Below are 27,553 nucleotides of genomic sequence, written 5' to 3'. Positions count from 1 at the left end.
CCCACCCTGTGTTTTCAAGGTACAGAAACGTTTGATGTATCTTTTCCTTCACCTCAGACTTACTGACCTTTGATGTTGTAAGTTCTTTAGGACTCCGAGTTGTGCTGTGTATTCCTCTATATCTTATCACAAAATAATACATGCTGTCAAATAAGAACAATTAATAGGTTCCCTAATTGTGTCATTATGCTAGTATGACACTTGAAATTAAGTGAAAAAGAGCAGTTTTTTACTACAGATATGCATGAACTGGATAAAAATGAGAAACTTCGTTATTGAAAGACAGTTGTTTTAAAGGGGAAAATACCTAACCTTCTTGTTTCCTTTCTTCTATGCTACTGCAAAAATGCTTTCCCTTCTCTCTGTGACTTTTACATTTTCACTTGGGTTACAGTAGAATCACAGAATGGGTCAGGTTGGAAGAGTCATCTGGTCCAACCTCTGCTCAAGCAGGGTCATCCTAGAGCACACTGCACAGGGTTGTGTCCAGATGGTACTTCAGTTTCTCCAGTGGGGGAGACTCCACAGCCTCTGTGGACAATCTGTTCCAATGCTCAGTCACACAATAAAAAAGTTCTTCCTCATATTCAATTTCTGCCCAATCCCTCTTGTCCTATTGCTTGGTACCTCTAAGCAGAGCCTGGATCCATGCTCCTGACACCCTCTCTTTAGAAACTCCATTCTCTGCAGCTGAGTTTCTTGTCTTAGTAACTTTGAAGAATGAAGTATTTTACTCCTTATGAACTTTAGTATAAAATCTTGGAAGCTGGCAGAAAAACTGGCATATTATTATTTTAGTAAGTTGTGTTCTGGTGTCTCTATGCAATAAGATGTCAACTAGCTTGAAGAAAGCAGTGTAAAGTACCAAATTGTTGAAAAATTGTTTTTAACACTATAGCGTGAAAACTCCAATGCAGGAATCCATCTTAATGCAGTGAGAAACTTACAAAATACAGATTTGTTTAAAAATGCTAAAGATGTATCTTAATATGTATTCTAATTTGTCCTAGGGGAGACATACTTTTTCTTCTCTAATGTGTATGACCTAAACAATTGACTGCTGTAGACTATGGATGGCTTGAATTTGCAACAGATCTACTTATATTATTACAAAAAAATACCTTGAGATTATCGGTTTGTTGTGCAATATAGGAAACACAGTGGCCTATCTCAAAGTAGACAAATACCTTACCTTGCCCTTATGGCTGCTTTTTTTTTCATTAGGAGGTCCAGCTACTAGTAACAGAATAAATGCTTTTACTGGTTTTGAACAGCAGTGAAACTTAAAATCTATGCACTTCATTATCATTGCAGAGTTCTTCTTACATCAGTAAAACATTGTTTTTAATCTCATTAACATTATTCTTGCATTATAAAAATTTAAATAGGAGCATGTAATTTATAGTCAGATTTACTATGTATTATTTTTCTTCCCTAAATTGTCTTCTCTAAACACAAGGCAGTCACACCCATTTTCCTATGCATGATTAATAGTTTTCATCACTTATCTCTAAAACCTCTTTTATTACTTTGAACCTCATTTTCAACCTTTTTGGAGTGTGAATAAAACTAACATAATTTTTCTTCTTTGAATTATCACAATAGTTTTTTTAGTATCTGTATATGTTGGGATATCTATATTGGTTTGTTAATTTTATGTTTATTTACATGTCATATCTATAAAGGTAATGTTCTTTATGCCTAAATTCAGATTTTAAATGTTGATGTTAGTTTTTTCATTCCCTAAGAAAAAAAGTGCTGTTCCATGGAATCATGACAGTAAGAAGGTGTGGTTTTTTCCATCTCAACAGTTTTCACTGTTTGCTATTTCTAATGCTTTAATCTACACCCAGCTTGTGTTAGAGAAACATATATAAAACAGAATTTAAACCAATCTTATGCACATGTTATTCTTGCTCTGGTTCCCATTTTGCACTATTTTCAGTAAATTTGTGAAAGTCACTTGTGTATAGTGCTGCCTGCAAATTTCAGTAGCATAGGCAGAGCATTTGCTTTTAGTTTGGTTTCCTAAAGGGAGCAATTTCATGTGTTGTGTTCTGCATCACCTCTGCCATTCCCCCTGGCAGTTTTAACACCCCTGGGCCCTTCAATGTGAAGGTAGGCAGAAGTCTCAAATGTCACTTCTTGCAAGTGGCAGCTCTTAAAGGAGGAAAACCCAGTTTATTCCATCCCTGAGAAAGGGCAGAATTGCTCTGCTGCCAAGCTGGCTGCACGTGCAGCACAGTGTCCCATTAGTGACAGCATTTGCTGTCTCTTGCTTACTGAGGCAATGCCGAAAGGAACTGGGGGGGATAGGAGAGCTGGACTTGGGGTGGTGGATGGAATAGGAAAAGGAGATGCAGCATAGAAATCTTTTGAAAAACAGACTTTGTTGATTCTGTGAACCAGCCAGTTGAGTACACACAGTAGCATGAGCTGGGGTATTTTCTCTATCAAGATTTTGCAAGCATAAATCCCTTTGTAATGCTCCCTGATTCCTCTGTCAATTCAAGGCTCTAATAATGAGCTGCAGTCCAACATGTTTCTGTTAAAAGAAATGTGACTTTAATGCAAAGAAATAAGTTGTCACTTGCTGCAAAAGATTCGAAGAACAAGGTGATACATATCAGGTCAGAATCTGTACTACACGTGCTTGATCTAACCTTATCACTCTCATCTTGCAGTAAAATTACATTTTTGAAGATTTATAGGATGTCATTTTATCTTGTGAAAAAGTTGACCTTTTTAAGAAGCACAGATGATGGTAAATTAGGTCAACATTATGGCAAAAGAACAGTTTCAAATGAGTGAATTGATGCATAATTTTCAGAGATCATTTTATCAGACAGAATGTTACAGTTTTTCAGAAAAAAAAAAATTCAAATTTCTGTTTCTCTACCTCCCTTCCAAAATTAATGGTTTGAAATGTGTATTTGATTATTTTCTTAGTAGAAATGAAGTCTTTATTGCTTTATTTTTATTTCAGAGACAAACGTGAAGACATTAAACTTAAAATATGTCTTCCTAAAAGTAATTTAAAATGCATAAAATAAAATGGTTGAAAAAAGTTTTGCAACCTTTGTTATAACCAAGGTTAATACCTACTGAAAATCATCAGTTGTTAACTAATATATGGGATCATTATAAAATAACCATTTCAACTCATTTAAAATTAGTATCAGTGCTTTAAAATAATTAAAGTAACTAATTCTGTTAATAGGAAAAACACTGATGCCTCTTTTTGAGAGAGAGAGAGTTTAGTAAAAGTGGGAAGGAGGAAAGAAGGCTTGTATTTATTATAGTTTGTTTTGTTTTCATATTGAAAACTGTGGTTTTGTTTAAGCTACAACAAAGCTGAAACAACAGAAGTTTTGTTTAAGCTACAACAAAGCTGAAACAACAGGAGAAGGAGAGGTGTGAGTTCAGCTCTCCAGTCATCATCATCATCATATTTGCTTTTACTTTTTAAACTTGCTACCCACCCACCACCTTACTACCCCAACTAATTGCTACATTGCTTTGCAGTGAGCTGTCATATTGGGCTGACCTCCTTATTCCAAACATCCTACTTGAAAAAATAAAATCCTTAAAAATTGGATGGTTTTGTAACATGGGTTATACGTTTTGATTTTGAAAGGTGTACTCTCCTATGTTCTTTATTAGACAAAGAAGTTGAAGAAAGCTAGCCACTTTAGTAGATTAATGTTTGTCGCCAGGGTAGTAAAACATGTAGCAGGCAAAAAACATTGTACTTAGAGTAGTTTATATAGAATCATAGAATCATTAAGGTTGGGAAAGATCTCTAGGGTCACAGAGTCCAACCAACACTGCCACGTTCACCACTAAAACATGTCCCCCGAGCACCACATCTACACATATTTTGAACACTTCCAGCAACAGTGATTCTACCACTTCCCTGGGCAGCCTGTTTCAATGCTGGATCACTCTTTCAGTGAAAAAAAATTTCCTAATACCCAATCTAACCTCTCTGGTGCAACTTGAAGCAATTTGCTCTTGTCCTATTGCTTGTTACCTGGGAGAAGTGACCAGCCCCTACCTGGCTACAACCTCCTTTCAGGTAGCTGCAGTATTCCCTGAGCCTCATTTTCTCCAGGTTAAACATACCCAGCTCATTCAGCTGCTCCTCACAGGACTTGTACTCCAGACCCTTCACCAGCTTCATTGCCTTCCTCTGGACTCACTCCAGCACCTCAATGTCTTTCTTGCAATGAAGGGCCCAGAACTGGACACAGGATTTGAGGTGTGGCCTCACCAGTGCTGAGTACTGCCCTGGTCCAGCTGGCCACACTATTGCTGATATAAGCCAGGATGCCATTGGCCTTCCTGGCCACCTGGGCACACTCTGGGTCATGTTCAGCCAACCAGCACCCCTTTCCTAAAATTGTACCATACTTAATGAAAATTGATCAGTGCTAGATGGCATCTTTTTGATAAATGACTAATATTCTAAGACACTCATAATAATATTTCCACTGAATATGTTAAAAATAGTATTTTAAATCTGAAACTTAATGCAGAAAGCATTTTTTGATACGCAAAACTCATGTGCTGACATCCTCAGTCTTTAAGGTAATTTTCTTAGTAGTATGTGTGGGGTGTGCAGTAGTAGCAATACCTCTAGTCTACAGAAAGGGAAATTCATTCTAAAAGATAAATTTGAATCAAGAGCCAAATCCAAAAGGAGAGCTGCCTTGATAGTCAGAGATGCAGGAACTTGCGGTTGGGTGTTTGCTCTGAGCATGGGATTCACAGGCACCCCGTTTTCCTCTCTCTAGGTGGAAGGGATGTAGGCCAAGAATTTTGGAAGAAATTTCAGTTCTACTGCTGGGAGAGAGAAAAACAAGTCCTTCCCCTACTGTGTATTCTCCCAGGCTGTCATGGCTGTGGCAAATGGAACTGGAAAAAGATTTGAACAGTTTGTAGGAGGAGGGAGGGGCATTTAAATTTTTCATATCCAGTCACTGGGTAACAGGCACAAATAGTTTTTGAAGCTTTATCTTTCCCCTTTTTTTTTTTTTTCCCAAATACTGGAACTATTAGACTGTCTGTTTCATGTTCTCTTTATGGACTACTGGACCTTAGTCTTTATTTCCTTCTCCTGTTCCCTCATTGGGGAAAATGGTTTGTAAGTTACTAGCTAGAGGACAGGTATGGGATTGAACATCTTTAGATGAGAGGGAGAGCTAGGCTTGACTCTGTTGTGTCCCAGATAAGTGCTTTATTGTGGGTACTGGAAAACAGACACCACTGCAATTATTTTTCCATACTGAATGAGAGTGATGACTGAGCTCTGTGTGAAATGTACACATGTGCACTTTTGAGGCTGGCAATAGCTCCAGTGAGGTTGTGATCCAGCAAGTGCTGGCTTGGGAAATTTCTTCCTTTGTTGCTTCTTCCATTCTATCTGCAAAACACTTTGTAAGGTTGTAATGTAAATAAAGTCCTTATAGCATGTAATTTTAAAAAAATTATTATTAATGGAGTTACTTTGAGGAATCTGAGTTAAAATATTGCTCAAACAAACAAACAAAAAAAGCCCATAACATGTATTAACACAATTGAGAATGTGCTAAATTGTGATAGGGAGATACAGAACAATTTCCTAAGTATTTGTGTTTTGACCAGTGACCTATTCTTTTAGCTTCTGTTTTTGTTTTGCAGGACTGCTGGTTAAAGAGTTGCTTTCAGTGAGACTTCTTTCTCATTCACTTGATAATGCCACCCAGCTGGCCCATATAGTGTTGTCCCTGGTTACATGGTTACATCTTTGTATGAGCCCCTGATTCAGTTTCCAAAATGGCCACAAAGAATACTTGTTCCAGCGTGTAGAGAGCTGGTGGTAGAGCAGAACAAGTGACTCATGGGCTATAGGGAGCAGGGAAGAAGTTGACACATAAATAAATGGCCAACCACAGCGTCAGTGAGAACATTCAGCATAAAGTCTCCCAAGGGAAGTCAGTAGGCAGGTATCTCATTTCTGAGCCACTATTAGATTTAGCTCTGAATTGAGTATCAAATTGCTTGGCCTTTTTAGCTACCTGGGTACATGCAAAAAACCCCCAAAACCAAAACATACAACAAAAACCAAGATCAGATCACAAAGTTCCCCTTTACAGAAAATCTTCTGTTGGAAATTTAGACTTTTGTTTTGAGGAGCTCTGTCTTGGAACAAGTATCATACACTGAGTGAGATAAGCTTCATGGTGGTTTTAGCCCCAAGCATGCTGCCTCAGTTCATGACATCTTTGTGGAAGCAGGGATCTGGATGCAGATCTTGTGAAACCATGTCCTGACAAATGTTATGGTAGATCCAGAGTATTTTATAAGTTGCCCGCATTGTTGAACACTGAGTAGTAGTCAGTTAAAGAACTGTGAGCAGGAAAATGTGCTTTCCACAGTGTACATAATTAGGATTCATCTCCTTTGTTGCCTAGGCCCATGCATTCCTTTTACATTTTCTCTGTTCCTGGTTTTTTCCCAAGCTTCTCTGTTCGTGTATATGGAAAGGAATAATTTTTTTCCACATCCACCCTTGCTTTTCACTTCTGTGACTTCTACTGTACTAGATCTCATATTAGACACAAGGCTTTGTGCCGTAGGAATGGCAGTGTATTGATGTGTTTCTTTGTGGCTTTTTCCCCTGCATGCCCACATCCTTTTACTAGCTCCATATCTGCTGAGTTTTGTTCTAGCCACCTTAGGCTAAGTGAAGGCTAAGGAGTTTAGTTCCTTACTGCCATCCTTCCATTATTTTTTCAGTTTGCAGAGTCTTGGTAGATGTTCTTCCTCAACGATCTGAAAGCACTGCAGATACCATTGCTGGGCCAATCTCTGTGTGCCTCTTAGTAGAAGAGTACAACATGAAACGATCGCACTTTTTTCACAAGGGTTTAGATCAGGTTTGGAGGGAGAAGGAAAGTATGAATATGAAGAAAAATAAAATGGCAAGGGAATATATATTAAAACAAATCATGCATATCAATTTTAATATCAGATGTGATTTTTATTTTATCCTTTGTAGATAAAATTTCACCTTAATATTGTATGAATTAAGATTTCTGTTATTGTCTTCAGCAGAACTTCCAACAGCAGTCACACCTTATCATCTTGTCAAACAATGGAGCCCTGTACCTCAGATGAGTTTTTTCAGGCTCTCAACCACGCTGAACAAACTTTTAAAAAGATGGAGAATTATCTTAGACACAATCAGCTATGTGATGTGGTGTTAGTTGCTGGTGATCGTAGAATTCCAGCTCACAGGTAAGTTTATTGTAATTTGAAATAACTTCATAATTGTTTACAAATGCACCTTCAAAGCGTGTCCCGGGTTTTGTTTAAAAAAAGTCAAAACATCTGAACTATTTAAACATGTATATTTTTTAAAATTAATTTGGAAACTAGAAGTTAATTTGTCTGTTATATGCACTGCTAAATAAAAAAAAATCACATTCTTTTTGTTTTCAAGTATACTTACGATATTTGCAAAACAAAAGTAAACCCCCAAAATAAAGTCCCAAATACACTCCCAGAATATTATAAGTTGTAGTGGTTTCTGTATCATGGAATGATGTAAAATTTTTTTCTTAGATTTAATTTTTTCTTTAGCAACATAACTAGCAGTTACGTTGTTAGAGTCACAATTAGCAATAAGGAAAATCTTCTGTCCACATAAAGGTTTTTTTGCTCCTGTAGTAAGAAGAGTCCTTTGATAGGAGACTACTGAACACTGCCAGTACTAGATGTCTATATTAGATCAAACATTACCCTCTCTGTCATCTGTGTAATTAACAGATTATTTGCGTGCTACTTAAAAGTTAGGAAAATACCAAAGACTGCAAAACACAGGCATGCATAACTGAAGCACATTATGGTATTTAAGGAACAGTATTTGTAGTTTGAATAGGAACGTAACTATAATTGAGCCGTGGTTTCCTAAGATGAGGTCTACAACAGAAATAGCATCCTATAGCATTCTCATTTTCCACTGCTCATTCCTAGTCCCACAGTGACACTACAACTCAATACTGTAATAGTAATAAAAAGATGGGAAGGGGTCGCTCGTTTAGGGTTGTTACTTTTCTTAAAAACCCAGATTTTGGCTTTTATTCAGATATTATCCACACTGTTGTGCTGACTCCACTGAGGGAATGACAGCATAGGGATGGGAACTGACCTGAGGATCAGGAAGGCATTTAAACCATAACTTCCTGTTGCTCTCAGACACTTCATTTCATGCAACGTTCAAATTAGTCGCAATACTGTGTTGTCCCCGTGGAAAGAATGAACCAGATGAAAACAAGAAATGCATACACCCATAGTGAGCACACACTCAAGTAACTTAGGGTCAAAAACTTTAGAGTGGTGTAAACCGGAAAAAATAGTGATTATAATGGGGAAATCATGCTGCTTCCTTATGTAGCCAATGTAACCCCTTTGCAATACATGTTTGGAGTATGGCTTATGTAATAGTTAAAAGTGCACAGAAAGGGTGCAGAGGACAGCTGTGAATATCTTGTAAGGGCTGGAAGATTTTAGTTGCAATGAAATAAACAGACAACACCCTAAAAAGTCCTTTAATGTGGTTCACACTTGTTTCTCATTTATTTCAAGAACTGACTTCGTTTCTCCAGTTTCTGTTACTGTATCTATTTCTGTTGTGCATGAAGCATATGCTACTACCTGTTACTTGCTCTGGTCTTCTCTTCTGGGGAGAAACATCTTGCTGTAGTTGGTGTATTGTGTGTTAAATATGCATGAAAGTTAAGGCCAAAGATGCACACTTTGTGCTTGTAGCAGGAAGTGGGAGCCTTATGATTGTCCCTTTTTCACTTTATAATGTTGGAGCAACTCACAAAGAAGCTTTGCCTTTTGCATAATAAGTTCTTTCTCTTACTATTTTGTTTTCACAGAGAAACATAGCAATAATTACAGCCTCAGCAGATCCAAACTAGCTCACTGAAAACTGATTTTTTTCATAGTGGGAAAGATAAAGATGGAAATCTTAAATTTTATTTAAATTTTATGGAATTCAGTAAGATGACTGCCTTTTATGCGCTTGTAGTAGCCAATGTTATGAGAAAAACTTTCTGTAGTATTTTTTGCTGCCTCCAAGCAAGTTCTGACTTCTTTAGTGTTGACTGTAGGCTGGGTAGTCAGAGCATTTCAGAACACCAGGGATTATTTTGAGACTTAATAAGCAACAGAAGATGTATTAAACAGATATTAGCTTAATGGCTTGGTATTCTAAGAAAATAGAAAGTTCACTTACACTGGACAGCTTTGATGTTCTTTGTTTTTTCCTAAGAAAGATAAGAATTTTTCATAGTATGTGGTCACAAAGAGCATGTAACAAAGAACATTTTTCATTATTAATATTAATCACACTCATATATAGAGAGGAGTATTCAGATTTTCTGTTCTTAACCTGGTATTTTTAATAATTCCTGTGTTTTTTTAAATTATCAGTTTCTACTTTTATTGAGTGTTCTGAGATGCATGATGTATGTTTTTAGAGAAAAGAGACACGAGTTTGGTGTCTGCATTGGTAATAAGCATAGGTAATACATTACTGTGAAATTCTGACAGGTTTTGTATCTATTTGAAGAACTCAGGCTATGAGTCTACTACAAATAAAAACATCACATGCAGTCACGATTTTTCTGAATATGGCATTCTCTATTGTTCCAAAAGTGTTTGTCTTCTCATTCTGTGCTGAAATTACAGCTAAAAATTTATTTATGAGGTCAAGTAAGTAAGAAAAGGGCATCAATCTCTACTAGGAAGAAATGTATTATACTTCTGCACCTTTAGCTTGCAGTTCCATAAAGAAATTTTGCATACTTTAATTAATTTAATTAATTTTTCATAGCAGGTGTTTATTCTGTGTCCACTGCAATTTCAGATGTCTGTCATTTATTACATTCCTATTTATTACATTCAGCTAACTGCTATATCCCAAATAAAAGCTTGTTTTGTTAGGTAGTAACCCACTGATTAGAACATTCATGAAAGCAAAGAGAAGTATGTGTAAATTCCTGCCCAGAGGGCATTTAAAGCCTGCTCCACATCCTTTAATCAAGCAGTCTGGGCAGAGCCATTGTCTGTCTTTCTGTTGACACTGAAAGATGGAAATACAAAAGACATGGGACTGAAGGAAAGAAGGCAAATGAAACCTTATATACTCCAGGGTTTAGGAAGCTTGTTTGAAAGAGCACAAACTCTTCAGTATCGCCTTACAACTTCAGTGAATGCTGATAGTGAGTTCCCTAGGACTGTTTTCAGCTGTTACACAGCCACAAACAAGGAGCTGCCTAGGAAGAGTCCCTTTTATCTTTCAGATCTTAAGCAGCTTCATTCTGTCAGGTGAGATGGGTTGGGAGATACTAAACCTGTAAATTGCCAGGTTTGGCAGCTGTCATCATTTTACGTAGTAATTGCTTTAGCAACCTAGAAAACTGTCTAGATGATGCAGCTTGTGGCAGTTCCAACAAGTACAGTTTTTAAAGTGTGCCAAGTATTTTACTGACTCTCAGTGGAAAACTCTTCAAAGTAAGTTAAGCCGTCATGGTAGATATAATTTGGGATCAATACAAACCACAGAAATTAAAGACATCAGTAGCCTTGGAGCTTTCTGTAAAAGCAGAAAAATACACTGAAACACCCAGATTTTGTCAGTATTTAGACCATAGCTGTTGCGTTGACTATTTTTCCAGAGAGATTAATTGTTCAGACATCTTATGATCTCTTAGACAAAAAATTCTGATATTCATGTGTTCCTTTTTCTCTCTGTTTTTCCTGTGCACTGTAAAAGAACAGCTTACTTCATATAATTCAGTAGATAAATTCTTGTGATCTTACCTATGCAGAATTGAATATTTAGCAGTAGCTGGTGATTAGGTAAGAGGAGAGTAAAGGTAAATGTGTTCAACATCCACAATCAAACAATACAATGCCAACTGTACTAAGCCTTTTCGCTTGTTGTTTTGTGGTTGGGTTCTTCTGTAATCTTAAGAGACCTCTTTAATATCAGTATATATTAATTTTGTAGGCATTTTGGTTGGGCCAATTATGCAAGAAATGTTACTCTTAGGAGCAAAAGAAGACTGCAGAGTCTGAATGTACAACCCATAGTTTTCTTCAGTTTCTATACTGAAGAGAGGCAGTATTTTGTAGCATCAATAGTTCACAGTGAATTCTTGAAATGGAGAAATACGTTAATTTTAGTGATTAATATATAATGCAAGGTAACACTGTTAAATGCTAACAGAGCCAGGATGGCTCTATTTAGCAGGGAGATTATGAATATCAGCATAGCTTTTATTGTCATTTAGTCAGTTTTTATAGTCAGTGCACAGATTTTCTTTTAAAAAATCATACATGTCACTTAAGTCTTTTAGTGCTTTTTTAGCAAAAAGGTCAAATATGGATGGGGAAAATCTTCCATGGATCCTTGAGTTATATGAAGGTATTATTTGCTTCATATTCTATAGTCTGTATGTAGAAACGCAGTTTAATTGGAAGAAAAATAAGTTACTAGCTATGAGATTAAAAGATCAATGGACAAATGAATATCAAATCACATGTGTGTAGCAGTAATTGATTTTTATTGACTGGTGGGAAAAGGATAGGATGAAAAAAGGCCAGTTGGCTGAAAGTCTGCCTTTGTTTTCTTTTATGCTAGCTCAGTGTCACCTTGATGCATTGTCACTGTATATTTTAATCCCATTTCTTTCTTTGAAAGAACTCATTTTCCTAAATTAGTTTAATTAAGAGAAAAGCGTGGATATCTGCTCTAAGGTTTTTCATTGTGAAATTATTGCAAAACTGTTCTCAGTATAATTTGTGCTTTTTCAAATTACATGTATTAAACTACTTCTTGACTTCACATCCTCTGTCAGAATATGGAAGTCACTCTGTGAAAAGCTCTTACCACTGTGAAGCATGTATACTTCCTCATGGATCTGTCACATGTTTGCAAAAATAGTAAATGGATTACATTTCTGTTAATTTCTTTTGGAGGACTCTTGAGTCTAGAAATTAGAGGGAGAAATTTGTTGATACCAACCCTCTGGTAGAAGGTATTGGGAGCCTCGTGTTATTATTTAGCATTTCTTCAGCAGTTGTTGCTAAAATATGTATAGTCCAGATGTTTTCTAAACAATAGTGCAGCTACCTAGTCCAGTTGCACTGCTGGGGGAAGAAAAAAAAGAAAAAAACAACACCTAAACTGTGATATGACTAAGTACTAGGTTCTGTTTCCCATTGCAGAAGACCCATCTTTTTCAAGCTCTGTTCTGTGTAAAAGTTCCAAGTCAATACTGCCAGATGTGAATATGTTAAGTTGGTTGGTTTGCCTTTTTTAATTTGAATTGGACCTGCAGAGACATTTTGGTTATTCAAATTACTTTCCTTTCCAGTGAGACCCCCTGTTTTGTACATAGGAATCTGATCTTGTCATCTCCTTCTAGCATCAAAAACAGTTGCAGGAATTCTCCCTTGATACATGAATGTAGTCTCCAATTTAGTCCACTTCCATAGATCTCTGGGAGGCAGTATTTTCATTTAAAGGCAGATTTCATTAAACCTGAGGTTAAAATGCCTGGAAGTGGTGCCCGGGCCCTACCTTGGTAGAAAGTTCTAATTTTTCCTAGCAAGTCAGCCACAGAGTAAATTTCCGATTTCAAGAACAGAATTTCATAATTATTTAAAAGAACAGAACTTTGTTTCTTTTGACAAAAGTTCAATCTTACAAGGTGTTAAAATTAATATTTTTCTCATGCACTCTTAATTCTACTCTGTTGCCTCAGCAGCTAGGAAAAAAAAGACTGTCCTGCTGTAAGCCAGACCAAATAGTCAATGACCAGAAAATTCACAATTAAAAAGTATTATAAAATTAATTAGTCAACATTTTATTACTTTGCAGTTAACTTCGAGACAGTTCCTTGTATTTCATTACTTTGTATACACACCTGCAAATCCTCCCCTAAGCACTGGTGCTCACCTTTTCAATTAATTTTACTCTGTTTTGTGCTTCCTGACCTTTGTCATTTTAACACACCAATGTAATGGTTCAGCACAGCATAACTGCCTGAAGTATTAGATTAATTGAATGTATTCATATGGACTGTTTAAGGTAGGCTTGGTTCTTGGGCCTGCTGTTTGTATAGATCACTATGTATACCAAGTGCATTTATTTTGAATTCCCCATGGGCAAGGCAACAGTGAACTGCTGCAGCACAAAAATCAATCCAAGCCACAAGGCCACTCCTGGAGGTCTCTTAGGAAAGAGACCAGCAGTCCTCCCAAATAGTTATGGTAGGTTTCATATTCCTGCCTAATGTAATTTTCTCTCTTACCCTAGTCTCTGAACACATACTGAGACGTTGAAATCCTCGCACATTTCACAGAGTGGCATTATTATTTGTAGTGAGTGTTTTACTCTCAGTAATCCAAAGAAATGTCTGTTGTGCACTAACGTTACTTACACAGTATCTTAAAACAGGATTGTTAAAAAAGGCTAAGTACATACCCACAAAAGAGATTACTCTGTATCATCTCCACCTTTACTATGCCAAGTTTTGTTATCAGTATTAGTAATTGAATGTATATGTGCGCACCAAGACTAAAAGCATTTTAAAGCACTTTGAAAAGGACTGGTAAGTCATTCTTTCACGTTTAAAAAAGTGTGTGACATAATACAAACGGAAGTGAATTTAATCTTATTTTTATTTAAATAATGTATATTTATATTCCATTTTCAATTTATGTGGATTTTTGGGGGGTTTATGTCTGTGTTGGCTATTAAAAGTCATTGGGCTTTGAAAGGGTAATTAGTTTAGATCAGTAGCAAATGTAGGTTTAGTATCAATACTCCATTATCCATAGAGAGAAACTAGAGCATGGAGCACTTTGTCAATTTTTAAATGTTTTTCTCACTACGATGTTTCTTCAAAGGGCAAAGTAATGAATCATAAATTAACAAACATCAGGCTGACTAAGGTTTTTTTCTTTTGCTCTCTGTTTCTCTCCTTTTCTCCTTCATGTCACACTCAGATTGGTTCTCTCCTCTGTTTCGGACTACTTTGCGGCAATGTTCACTAATGATGTAAGAGAAGCTAGACAGGAAGAAATCAAGATGGAAGGTGTGGAGCCAAAGGCATTGTGGGCTCTGGTTCAATATGCATACACAGGTAATTGAAGTGAAAGTGGGAATTTCATCTAATGAATTGTGCTCATGTGAGCATTGTATTCCATTACTAGAATTCAAATACTCTTTACAAATTATTTACATTATTTAATTTCTTACAAATATATAAAAATAAATTGTAGAATATCCTGAGTTGGAAGCAACCTACAAGGATTCTCAAAGTCTAACTCCTGGCCCTGCTCAGAGCACCCCAACAATCACACCATGTGCCCAGGAGTGTAGTCGAAACACTTGTGGAACTCTGTCAGGCTTGGCGCTGTGACCACTTCCCTGGGGAGCCTGTTCCAGTGCCCAACCACCCTCTGGGTAAAGAATCTTTTCCTACTATCCAACCTAACCCCCACCCCAACACAGCTTCCTGCCATTCCCATGGCTCCTGTCACTGGTCAGCAAAGAGATGAGTGCCTGCCCCTCTCCTTCCCTGGTGAAAAAGCTGTAGACCTCAATAAGGTCTCATTGCTGTTACCTGAGACAACCTGATAGGATAAAGTTTCTCTGATAATACTGTATTCAGTTAGTTAACAAATTATGTGAATCTATTAAATGTATCATGACTGGCAAAAAAAGGAATCTCATTAGGATTGCCTTTCCTTACATCATTATACATACTAATTTTGAAAACTATTTGTTATCTAATGCTGAGGGTGATGTTTACGAAGCCTTCTATTCTGTCATATAATCTGTAAATAATGCTGTTGCCTTGGGGTTTTAGGGAATTTATAAGATTATAAGAGCAAACTGATGTGATCTTCTTTTTGATTTTACTAGGTCGCCTTGAATTAAAAGAAGATAACATTGAGTGCCTGTTGTCTACAGCTTGCCTTCTCCAGCTCTCTCAGGTTGTAGAAGCATGCTGTAAATTCCTAATGAAGCAGCTTCACCCGTCCAATTGCCTTGGAATCCGATCTTTCGCTGATGCGCAGGGTTGCACTGACTTGCACAAGGTGGCTCACAATTACACTATGGTATGTTGTTACATTAAGTATCATAGGCTTTATTTACTATGGAAAATACAGAATGTTTTCCTAAATATAGTACTAATGTTTTTCCCCCAGAAAGCCTTCATCGTTTTCAAATAAGAATGCACATATGTTCCCATGATGAAAAATGACAAAATAACTGTAAAGTTGCTGGTTTAGAGTTGGAAAGAAATAGGCAAGCATTAACAGTTTCCTGTAACAGAAATGAGATTGTGTAGTATGCATTTAACAGAATAATTCAAAATTTTGTTCTTGTTTCTGACAGTCGAAAACTACAGACTTCACAGTAGGCAAGCTGCCATCACCTATTCCAAAATAACACATTACTAAATGGAAGTGTAGAGTTCCTTTTTTGTAATGAACTGGAGTAATCAGGTTCTTAGTTATACTTGGGGTATGAATGTGGGCATTCAGCAATATAGATTCTGCATTATCCTTAATATCTTAGCAATGGGATGTCAAGCATTAAAGAATTTAATCTTAGGCTAGGCAATATGTGACTAAATACAAATTTGCTAATTATATTTTCAGAGTTAATTTATAGAAAATCAGACCTGCCAGCTTAAGTAAACTTCATCTGCTTAATAAGCATCTTTTATTTTAAAAGCATCTTTTTCTTCTCACAAGTTTATTTAAGTTAAGTTATTAGAAGAAAGGAGGAGAACTGTCTCTGAAGCAAGCTCTTTGCAGTTTTGTGAGGCATTTTGCTCATTTCTTGATGAAATTTTGCCTGTGTAAACTCTTGGGACCTGCATAAGAGATGTGGGATGAAGATAGTACTTAATCTGCCTGTGTGTCATGGCATTACCTTGCCATTAAGATACTGGCTTAGATCCAAGAGTTGTAATTTGTGTCTTGTCATTAGTATTAGAAATCCATGGCTTTTCCTCTTGCTGCCTTAGGTTTTGCTGATTTAAAACCTTTTCTTAAAAATTACTTCTTCTTGGCTTAAATTAATTTAGTTTAGTATGTATTGCAGTTTAAGATAGGGTTTTTTCCACATGCAACACAATGTTCTTCCACAGTGAATGGATCTCTTGTATATTTAATACCATGTACACACTGAAATTTACCAAAGCAGATCAATAAATAATATGCAGATTGTAACTTATATGTTTCTATTCTTGGTCTTCATTATTGCACAAACAAAAATAAGGAGACTGCAGTTAGGTAGAATGTCCAGTGAAACCGTAATGTAAATGTGGTTTATTCCTTTGAGAAATATTAGAATTAGTGTTGAGTGAGATCAGAATAGAAAAAACATGTGGAAAGAGAAACTCCCTCCTTTGACCTACTTTTTCTTTCTCAGAATAAGCATATATTTTGGTCTGGACCATTGTCATGTTCCTTATAAGTGGACTGCCAAGATCAGAATAGTAGGAATTATTAGACTAATAAATCTTTAAAGGGGAATGTTGGTATTCCAGTCTTAGTATTCTGACTGGCAATTCATGACTTAAAGCAAATAGGGACTGTGAACTTTCCAAAAGCCATTCTTTTACAGCACCTATCTTTCTTTTGTTCAGACCAGAGGAAAATAGTTCTGTGAGTTTTGGCTGTTGTTTACTTCAGTGGCAAAATTGTTGCTTTTAAGGCTTTGATGTGAATGAAATTCAAATTAGGTGGATTTTAAAAAGCCATTTTCAAAACTAATTAGTTGTGCTAGATGGATTTTTCCCAAGGCCTCTTTTAATGTTGTTTAGTTCCAACAGAGACATTAAATTGAATTTTAGTAATAATGAGTAATAGAGAAACAGCCTCTTTAGTTTGAAATGAGTGTTGCTATGGAAACTGCATAGAAATGTATAGTCCAATTGAATCTTCAATTAAAATAAATCCCCAAGTAATTTCATTTGTTTAAAAGCTGTTTGAAAAAAGAAAATGTTCAACACTAGTAAGTGGTAGCTACTTGATGCTCTTTCCATTAAGTAGTATTAGAGTGTAAGGGTTAAGTACACCTGTAGTAGCTGGCAAAATTCTCTTTGTAAAACAAGGAATTACTTTTATGCTGTGTTGGGCTGCATAAAACATTGCGGGATTATACTGAGTATAGTTTATAGTTCTGGTTCTTTTAAAATAATTGTAGTAGAAGGTAGTGAATAGTATAAAATACTTAAATTTTAATTTACACATTCTTTTCTGTGAGTTTTTCTTTGACAGAAAAAAACCCTGATTGCCATTTAACTTTTTTTTAATAAGTAAAACAACTTCTTTGTTTTAAGGGTTTTTATCACACATATAATAAGTTTCTTATCATCTCACCTGCTTCATTAAAATACCTCTTTACATGAAGACTTGAAATTCAGGTGAATTTAGGTGAAATTCAGGAAATTCAGGTGAAAAATAAGCATTTGTTTAAACTGGAGGATGAATCAGTGAGTTATCCCACTAGGTCTACCTCTGTTAATGGGCTTCTTCTGTCTAAATAAAGTTCATTAGTCATTGGAACGCATCGGTGATTAAAAAGTAATTTAATAAGAAGGATCTGTGTGCTGCGTTTCTTCATATTAGAGATGTATGTTATGCTAAAAGGACTTAAGTGTTACATTACTTTATTGCTTACTGTATGGACAGGTGATAAGGTCTTTTTACAGAGGGGAACAATTTATCAGAACAGGTCAATTTTTGACATTACAAATTAAAGCTTGAAAAAATCCTCAGGGTATATGATGTGAAACCTGAAATGAACTGAAGTGATTAGTAGTGGATGTAAGGCTGTATAAAGAGCAATTCTGATTTTTACACTTCACAGTTTTAAAATAGAGTTAATAGAATAATGAGAAGTATCTGAGTAAAGACATCTTTTAAACAAAGGTTATCTTGTTTTGCTGTAGTTTATATATAGTATTGGGGGCATACAGTTATAATTTTAGGAGTTTTATTAGACTGGCAAGTATTGTATCTGTAAAGACTTTTTGCACAAAATGCCTTCTGTGCCTTTTTGTTACTGTCTTCAAAGTTAAAAAAACCACCCCTTTTTGACATGTTTGAAACAGTTGATAGTCTACCTTGAATGAAAACCAATAGTTCATTTTCCCCAAAAAAGTAAACAAAAGGGAAGTTAATACTTTGAGATGAGGAAAACCTAGCCTGTGTTATTTCCAGAACATGAAATATCTGTGGTGAGTAGTGAGGTGTTCTTAGGTAAGTGTCAGTAGCTTCTTCAGTATCCAGATTTTAACTTTCTGATTTACAACCAAAAAAGAAAAAGCAGACATTCTAAACTTCTTGTGTGATAGTGTCTGAGTCAGTCCCTGTGTAATCATTGTTGCTCAGCTATGCATGCTTAAAGCAAAGTGAAAAGTCATTTTGATTTTCATCAGAAGTCTTCAGAAGTACATGCACAGTGACAGATTACAAGATTCTGATAAAATTAGTTTTGGAGTTTGTGTGATTTCTGAGCAAGTCAATGGATGTTTATAAGAAGAAAAACTTAGGAGAACAGAGTAATAGATTGGGTCCAAGCACACAAACTAGGTATTTTGCAGAAGAAAAGTTGTGACATACTTAGACTTGCTTTCTCCCGTAAGCAGTAGTTGGGTAACAAAAATCATTGCAATATGGAGTTATGATTTGGAAGGAGGAATTAAAGAGGGATAATTTGTCCTTTTTTTCTTGCAGCAGCCAGGACAGTTTTTTTTCATTTTGTTATTGGGGAGCATGAAGAGACGAGAAATTTAAATACTTTTTTTGTCCACAAAGAACCAAAGATCGTGATAGTGCCTAAAACAAGGATTTTACATTCTTGCACCTGATATTGCAGTCCAAAATATCCTGCTCAATAATCAACTGACTAGGAAAATACTCATTCACTTTCTTTTCACCTGTGAAAACCCAAGATATTTCTGTCTTTCAAGTTCCCTCAGTCCTGCCTAGCACAATAGATCAGTAGTGCTTTGTCAAGGCTAAATAGGTTTCTGCATGCTGCTCAGCCTGTTTTGGAATCCACGAACAGTGCAGCAAGAAGTCAAGCTACAATAGCTGTACTCTAAACAAACCCTGGACACACTGCAAATATTAGCTTGGTTTATTGGTTAACACATCAGTCAAATCTGAGTAAAAGTAAAGTAGGTGGTATCTGACATCTGTTTGACTATTAATAGTTTACCGGGAAGTCAGATATCTCAGTTCTTAGTGAATTCATGCCATAGTTGACCAGTGGACTGAAGCAGCCAGCAGACAAAATTACATTCCTTGTGTGCTCTCATTCAGATCCTGTGAGTCAAGCATCTCTTTCTTTTTGGTTGCCCAAGTTCAGAGTTTAAACAGAGCCCCATGGTTAGTCCTTCTCAACCTGTAGGTCTGATGCTCTCCAAGGTTTTCATCCTTCTGACACAGTGTAAACGGAAACTAACCATCTCACTGCATCCCACTGTAAGGATTAAGTATCATTTAGAAAAACATATCATGACATTTTTTGTGCTCCTAATATTTTTTTGCTATGTACAAGTCCAGGGCAGGTTTGTGGTTAAGAATATCAGTATTACTCATTCTGCAGTTGCTGAAGGATGAATTTGAGGTTATTATGTGAATGAGCAGTACCCATCATTGAGCATGAGGACTGCATGTCCCTGTCTTTGCTAACACATAAACCTCAGGCTACTAATTTGATAAAGTTTCCAAGCTCTTTGAGGAGCTAATTTTGGGGTTGGGAAATGGTTTACTTTCAGGACCAGAAAGCAAGGGATTGAAACTGCAGACCATTTGTTCTCTGAAATATCCTGTTCTTCCACAGAGAGTTCCCATAAGAAGAAGAAAAGAAAAGACTAATGAGGAGGTTAAGAATGCTAGGAGATACACTGGCTCCTTCTTTTTTTCTTCAGAATCTCTGTCTGTAGAGGAAGAGGAATTGTCAGATTCTGATTGTAAAAAAACCCAGACATAGAACAAAGAGTGCCTGTATTCCCAGTGGAATGCTTTGATACTCTGCTCAAAAGGAGTCTCTGCTTTAAAAATAGAATGGGAGCAAGAGGAAGTTGAGCTTGTTCCCATCAGAAAGCAACAGTCTGCAAGCAACAAGAAGGAAAATCAGGCTTTTTATACATAACGGCTGTTGAAGTGGTGAAATCCAGTTGGAAAAAGGCTTTCCAAAGAGGATACCTCTGACTGACTTACGCAAGATCAGCTTGTTGTTGCCTCTAGAGACAAAAAAACTTTTCATGCAAGTGCTTTCCCCTTCCTCTTCCTGTGATCCGGATAGTCAATTTGGAAAGTTTAAGGTAGTAAGTGTTGGCGTTTCTCTTTGTCAGAGCTCACTGCCTGTTCATTCAGCAAAACTAAAAGCACAGCTCCAGCTTGCATACTCTCTAGGACAGAGAACCAACAAAAAAGCAGCCAGTGGAAAAAATTAACTCAGTGGAATATGAATTCCTGTGAACTGCATGTTTAAACTGTGGAAATAATTTTGATCACTTCTCAGATTCAGTTTTACTGCCAGGCATTTAATATCAGGGTGAAATAAACAGCAGTGCATGGGTTGTGGTTCTGAATATTGATACAGTTCTTTCACTGTTTTTAATTCATAGATTTGTTCATTTTAACTTTTATTTTGTAATACAAATAGTTAAATGAATTAAAGAGGAAAAGACAACTCTGTCTCCCTTCTGATCTACTATAGCTTTCACTTGGAAGTGCTTCTTTTGTGTAGACAATTGGATCTTTGTTGTAGGAAAGCTTTCCAGATATTGAATGTAAAAGTTTTCTTTCCAAATCCTATCCACAAGTAGAATTATGAACACCAACAAAATTTTCAGTTATTTTCCTGATTTTCAGAATTACCCATGGCATGGAGTCACTTTGATCTTTCCTCTCACACATCTTGTAACCATCTTATATACATCTGGCTTTCATGTAAGGTAGACTGTTTACACCTAATTAGTTCTTTCCTCTTCGCTCAGCGCTTTTTTTTTGTTTTTTATTAGTCAGTATCATTGGAGTACTGAGGTATGGCTTTGAAAGCATTAGACCAGGCAATAAAAAGAAATGTTGTTTTCTTTTTTTGTTGTCATGATGCCCATTGCATATATAATGCCAAACTGCAGTCATTTTTTGTTGCCATTTTAAATACTAAATTCAGACCTGTTTTGCAGTGCACCTCTTGCTTCTTCTTGCAAGTCTCTCCCCTTTTTTGACCTAAAAATCCTATTTTTTTCAATATGGGCTTCTAATCTGCAGGTTTTTTATAAGCGTGGAATTCTTTATTTTTAAATCATTAAACAAGACATGAAGTAAGGCTAACTTTCATATTAGGCCAAGTTAGACTTTGCTGTTAGTGGATCTTACACATTTTGTTCTCCAGGTGTTTTGGAGGTGTGTGTGATGGCAGACCAAAACCAGCATCCCATTAGCTGGCTATGTAGCAATCCACAGTGCATTTAATAAAATGATTATAACACTGTTATCATTGTGAAGTTACTCTCAGTTTTGAGTATGAATTTAGCTGGAGTTTGAGCTACCAAATACAAGAATATGTTGCGATTTTACTTTTCTGCTTTTGCTTTCCATTGCTTTTCTGCCTTGTAAAGGTATATGGGGAAAGAGGATAGACATGGCATCACCCTTTTCTGTTACATTTAGGTTTTTCACTGTAAATTCACGGTGCTGATTGTGTTTCTACATACTTCTGCTATTTCTGCCTAAATTGATCAGATTACTTACAGAACATACTGCAAGCCCTCATATTATGAAGTAACTGGATATCAGTGCCGGATATGTTACATACTGTGAATTTCTTATTTTGAAGTAAGAATTTGTTGCTGAAAATGACAGAATGAAAATTAGAAGATTTAATAGCATCAAAGTAAATATTGTTAATGTAGCAAGGCATGTGTAATATTGTGGACTCTTTGTATGTTTTGCTCCCCAGTCAAATCAGATAAACTGTAAAAAACCTATGAAATAGTAAAATAAACTTAAAATAATCCATTTTAAATCAAGAATTAAATTATTAGTGTTGTTGATTTCTTCTGAAAACTTAATGCCACATTTTCATCTAGCAGTAATGAGAACAGCTACATGTGCCCAGTTGTTGTAGCATGTTGTGGTCTTCGCTTGACAAAGCATCTTACATTGTCAACAGGAACAAACTGCACCTTTTTAACTATACTTCAGAAAGCATTTCTTCACTTTGCAATGCCAAGATAGTAACATCCACAACCTATGGCTCATTTCTGTCTATGCACTTCTCCTTCCATTGTTTCAGCACATCTGTCTGTGAGACTGAATGACTGAGTTAGGGAAATGATCATGGGTGAAAATAATTCAGTACTTTTACTTTTTTTTGTCTTCTCCCAGGTCAATAGTCCAGTGGGACAACTGAGAGATGGCATGAAGGGAGGGAAAAGAGGGGAAGATACAGTAGGTGTTCCATAAAATGTCTTCAAAGTACAGTGTTGCCTCTATTAAAATACTTTTCTTTTTCAGGAAAACTTCATGGAAGTAATTAGAAATCAGGAATTCCTGTTATTGCCAGCCACTGAAATTGCTAAGCTTTTAGCAAGTGATGATATGAATATTCCTAATGAAGAAACTATACTGAATGCACTACTTACATGGGTTCGACATGATTTGGAACAAAGAAGGAAAGATCTCAGTAAACTCCTGGCTTACATTAGACTGCCTCTGCTTGCTCCACAAGTAAATTGTTCAATTCCTCTCTAGTTTATACCATGGTTACAGTGGGCATAATGTCCACAGCATAAATACATTGATAGTGACAAATCATAAAATTCATAGCAATTTGGATTCTTAGAGATGCACGTAAGGACTTAGCATGTTGTATAGGCATGATATGTCTCTTTGTGAACTGAAGCATATTCTGATCCTAGGACACAAGAAGGGGGTGAGCCTCTAGCAAAAAGTTGCTTTTCTTGCCTATAAAAATGCTTATCAAGGATATGTTAGTCCCTGGAAGCTGTGTCCTTTTAAAATCTCTTCTGTAAGGAACTTGCGTAATTTGGCTCATTGCATTTCCTTAATATAGTTATAGCTAGGAAATGTAATTTTAATTAATTGCTTGGAGTGATTTTTCTTCTATTAACTCTTGATAGGCCATCATTGGGTACTTCTTGTTCTTCCCAGTCAATACTTTTTCACTTTCTTGGACATTAACACAAAATGTTGAGGAAGCATTGGGCTCAGTTTGTTAAAATAGTTGTGAATTAAGTTTTCCTAGTCCTGTAGGAATGACTACTCTTGTTAGTGTCATGTTGACTCCCTCAAAAGCAGGGAGGCCCTGCAGAGAGACCTCAACAGATTAGAGGACTGGGCACTCACCAACCATATAAACTTTAGCAAGGGAAAGTGCTGAACTCTGCACCTGGGATGGAGCAACCCTGGATGTATGGTCAGACTGGCAAATGAGATGCTGCAAAGCAGTGCTACAGAAAGGGACCTGGGTGTCCTGGTCAGCAGAAAGTTGAATATGAGTCAGCAGTGCCCTGGCAGCCAGGAGGGCCAGCTGTGTCCTGGGTGGCATCAGGCACAGCATTGCCAGCTGGCCAAGGGAGGGGATTGTCCTGCTCTGCTCTGGTCTGGGGCAGCCTCACCTCCAGTGCTGGCAGCAGCTTTGGGTGCCACAGTGTAAGAAGGAGATTAAACTAATAGAGAGTGAAGGGCCTTAAGGGGAACCTGTATGAGGAGGGGCTGAGGTCACTTGCTCTGTTCAGCCTGGAGAAGAGGAGACTGAGGGGAGGTGTTACTGAACTGTCCGGTTCCCTCATGAGGGGAAGAGGAGGGGCAGACATTGATCTCTGCTCTGTGGTGCCCAGTGACAGGACCTGTGGGAATGGCCTGAAGTTGTGTCAGGGCAGTTTTAGGTTGGATATTAAAAAAAGGTTCTTCACCCAGAAGGTGGCTGGGCACTGGAACAGGCTCCCCAGGGAAGTGGTCACTGTACCAAGCCTGACAGAGTTCCAGATGCATTTGGACTACGCTCTCAGGCACATGGTGTGGTTCTTGGGGATGTCCTGTGGGGTGCCAGGAGTTGATCATCCTTGTGAGTCCCTTCCAACTCAGCTTTATTCTGTGATTCTGTATTTCACTACCTGATAGCAAGTTTGTAAACTAGGTTTGATTATTTTTGGTTTTCCTTTCTTCTCTTTCCTTGTTGGATCGTCTTTAGTAGTATTTAACACTTACTATGTAGTCAAAGGATTTTGCATTATGGTTTTTAGTATGTTTAGTGAGAATTCTCTTTATTAAATGAAGAAAATAGGATTTTTATGGAACCTGAATAATAAGTAAAATTCATTAACGCAACAAAAGTGGAGTTCAGTTAATTCATAGTGATAAATCACATGCACTACATTCTGTATATTACCTCTAATCTGATATCCTTTTGCTGGATAGTAAGATTCACTAGCAGGCCTTTTAGTATTTATTATTATTATTATTATTATTATTAGTGATTATTATATATTCAAAAGCAGGATTTTGTCATTTGTGGCCTTGACCTTGTAATTCATTTTTCTAGAGACATAATTCAGTGTAAGCCAACTGACTAGGAGGAAATCATTCTTTTGTTGAACATTTAATCAATTGATAACTGAGCTATATTCGTTTTACTTAATTGGCAGTAATTGAAACATCTTTAGAAACTGAAAATACAGAATTTGCCCTGGAAATCTGTACTGATTAAAATTGTGTCCACTTCATAACTGATTAGGAAAATTGCAAGACGAAACACAAAAGCAAAACTATATTTTACTTATTATTTTACCTTTAATTTTTCATGTCATCTCCAAATACATACTTCTACTTCTAAGACAAAAATTTTCTGTTACCTTTTTATTTATTACTTTCTTTAACAAATTAAAGTATTAAAGCTGTGATTTTAATATGGAAATGATCAGTGGATGGGTAAACTTACTTGAAGTGCCCAAAATAGTCTTAATGTTTTCAGAATCATGTTTTTCTTAATGATCATGTGAAATTAGGCAATCTGGCAGTAAATATAACATCATTAAACTCTTTTCAATTTTATGATTGATGAGTTAAAGATATTCAAAAGAAATCAAATTAGAAAATTGAGCAACTTGCTGAAGTCAATAATGTTGCATGCAGAGATGCAAATACACTTTAAAAAAATCTTCAGGAAATACTGCGAAACTGTAGCAATGGAAGCAAAAAAATCATAATGATTAGTTAGTTTTATTGGTTGGTTTTATGCAACTCTTTGTAGATAGCATTCTGTCATCTCTCTGGTTAATTCAAGCAATGCCCTAAATATTTGTAGGCTTCCTTTTGCGAAAGATGAATATTTGTCAGTCTCTTAAGCTGTAAGGTGGCAAATATCACATCTCTGGTAAACAATGAAAAAGATGATTTAGCAATTTTGGAATTACGAGTTGGCTCAGATTCCTTTTAGACAGAAGTTCTTAGTACTGGAGAATCTGTACTACCTTTCTCCTTATCAGATTTACAATTACTATGATTTCATGCTAAGATGTCATTTGTAAATGCTGTTAGAAATGTTTTTAGTACAAGGAGCTATGTAAAAAATAAAACTTTGGAAAAAATTGCTTTCATTTCAGTAAGCCTATTCCACGTTCTTTGAGTGAGGAATAATTCTAGTAGTTTTAGTTTCAAGAGCCTACAAAACCTAGATTGCATTTCTTTTTAAATGAAATAAAGTTGCTTTCAGAGACTGAGACTGTGTGCTGTGAGAAATTCTTTATAGGTTGAGTGGGTTAGAAACTGTAGAAAATGTAGGTTGCATCTGGTTGTTGCAGAACTCACATTCACACATAGTGTTTCTTTAAATATTAAATGCTACTTGTCCATCAGAAAAATATATGGTAACTCTGAATTGGTCATGTTATGTACAAGCCTTAGTTTTCATGCATGCAGCTGTGACAGTGTCTGATTTAGGACAGTAGTAATTAATTTATTTATTTTTTATACTTTTTTAACTGTGTGCAATTTTATAGCATTGCACACTAGCAGTGAAAAGACAGCTTTTAGTTTATTATTTTGTAATCACAAAGTGTCCCTGTGAAGTGATACAAGTGGTGCTTTTGAGTCAAAAGAAGAAACGAGAGGTATGAAAAAAAAGAATGAGATAAAGTTCCCTCTACTAGTTTACATGAGAACACTTTTCATTTGCTATTTTAAATAATAGCCAATTAGAGAAATGCTGCAAAAGTCTTAGTTTTCTGAAAAGTCACTGATGAAGGGCTTTGAAAATGTTTTTTATTCTCACTGTGATTGTTAATTATGTGTTCTGTCATATTTTGTATAGATTTGCCTGATAACTGAGGTGTTTAGGCTTAGCAATCTGTACTTAACCTGTATCTCTTCTGGAACCATGGTTGTCATATTTGCCACTTTGTAGCCCTAAGGCAGCTTTGAGCCAGGGTTATTCAGACCATATTGTGCACAACTATTTCACAGCGAGTCCCTTTAGTACTTCTGATGACTGATGTCACAGCAGTTTTGTATCTGTTATTGGTTGGCTGTCAACAGCTCAACAATGACATCTCATTCTGGTTTGTGGGCTTTCATGTCTAATATTCACAAAGTGTTTGGATTTTGAATTTTCAGAGGCATCTGCCTTTTTTTCTCCCTCTTTTTCTGACAACTGTCCAAGTCCCAACAGGGCACTTCATTTGGTTTTCTCTCTGTTATTCATGCCATGTTTTGCAGCTCAGAAAAAAGCCAGTTGTCCAGACTTCTAATAAACAGAACTGTGACTCTCAACATACTAATAATATTTTTATTTCTGCAGTTTGGTAAATATGGAGTACTCCATACCACTCCAGAATCTTTGAACTTAAAAACTTTTATTAGTAGTCTTCAGTTGAATTTTATTTAAGTCATATTTAAGATTTAAAACTTGCCAAATTTACTTGCAAGCTTGATACAAAAATTTCAACAAAGGCTTGTGTTAAGCGATACACTGTGATCTGGGTCACTGTCAGAATGAGGAACAGAATATATATTAAAATACTCAGCCTGAGCTGAAAGGGCTTTTACAGACCTCTGCATTGGGTGGATTTCAGAATAAAAGCATGAGGTTGAACTGACTTACATACGCAGAGCCTGTTTCCATTTTCTTGAACATTCCTCTATGGCACTGGAACGTGAGGAGATTATGTTTCCTTCCTTTGGATCATTAAGCTTAAATTATCCATGAAGATCAGATGGCCTTCCTCTTTTAATATTTATTTAATTATTTAATGGTTTAGCTTAAAATGTGAATGTTCTGTTAGTTAAAAGTTTATTTTTACCCTAGCCGGTTTTATGTGACCATTTTGAAAATACAGAGATTTTCAATCAGGCAGTGGAAGCGTTTGTATAAAATATTATCTTGGTAATCATAGTTTTATTCTTCATGTGGTTTATAGCA

At 36.3% G+C, this 27,553-nt stretch overlaps 1 protein-coding gene across 7 annotated transcripts in view; it reads left to right on the top strand.

Moving 5' to 3' along the window:
- Nucleotides 1-27,553, top strand: part of KLHL5 (kelch like family member 5) — a 57,673-nt gene that overhangs the window by 19,491 nt on the left and 10,629 nt on the right. For 4 of the 7 annotated variants that reach the window (XM_085059142.1, XM_085059139.1, XM_085059138.1 and 1 more), the window contains 4 exons: nucleotides 7,096-7,281; nucleotides 14,074-14,210; nucleotides 14,996-15,192; nucleotides 22,630-22,842. In XM_085059142.1, the coding sequence (XP_084915268.1) occupies nucleotides 7,139-7,281; nucleotides 14,074-14,210; nucleotides 14,996-15,192; nucleotides 22,630-22,842 (690 nt within the window). In that variant the 5' untranslated portion in view covers nucleotides 7,096-7,138. The remainder of the gene's footprint in view (nucleotides 1-7,095; nucleotides 7,282-14,073; nucleotides 14,211-14,995; nucleotides 15,193-22,629; nucleotides 22,843-27,553) is intronic. The other 3 variants (XM_085059140.1, XM_085059141.1, XM_085059137.1) reach the window with 1 other exon arrangement.

The sequence above is a fragment of the Lichenostomus cassidix genome, chromosome 4, assembly GCF_008360975.1.
Source record: "Lichenostomus cassidix isolate B80296 chromosome 4, HeHo_3.0, whole genome shotgun sequence".
Taxonomy (NCBI): Eukaryota; Metazoa; Chordata; class Aves; order Passeriformes; family Meliphagidae; genus Lichenostomus; species Lichenostomus cassidix.
Note: the sequence above shows the minus strand (reverse complement) of the source record. Positions and strands in the feature narration are given on the sequence as shown.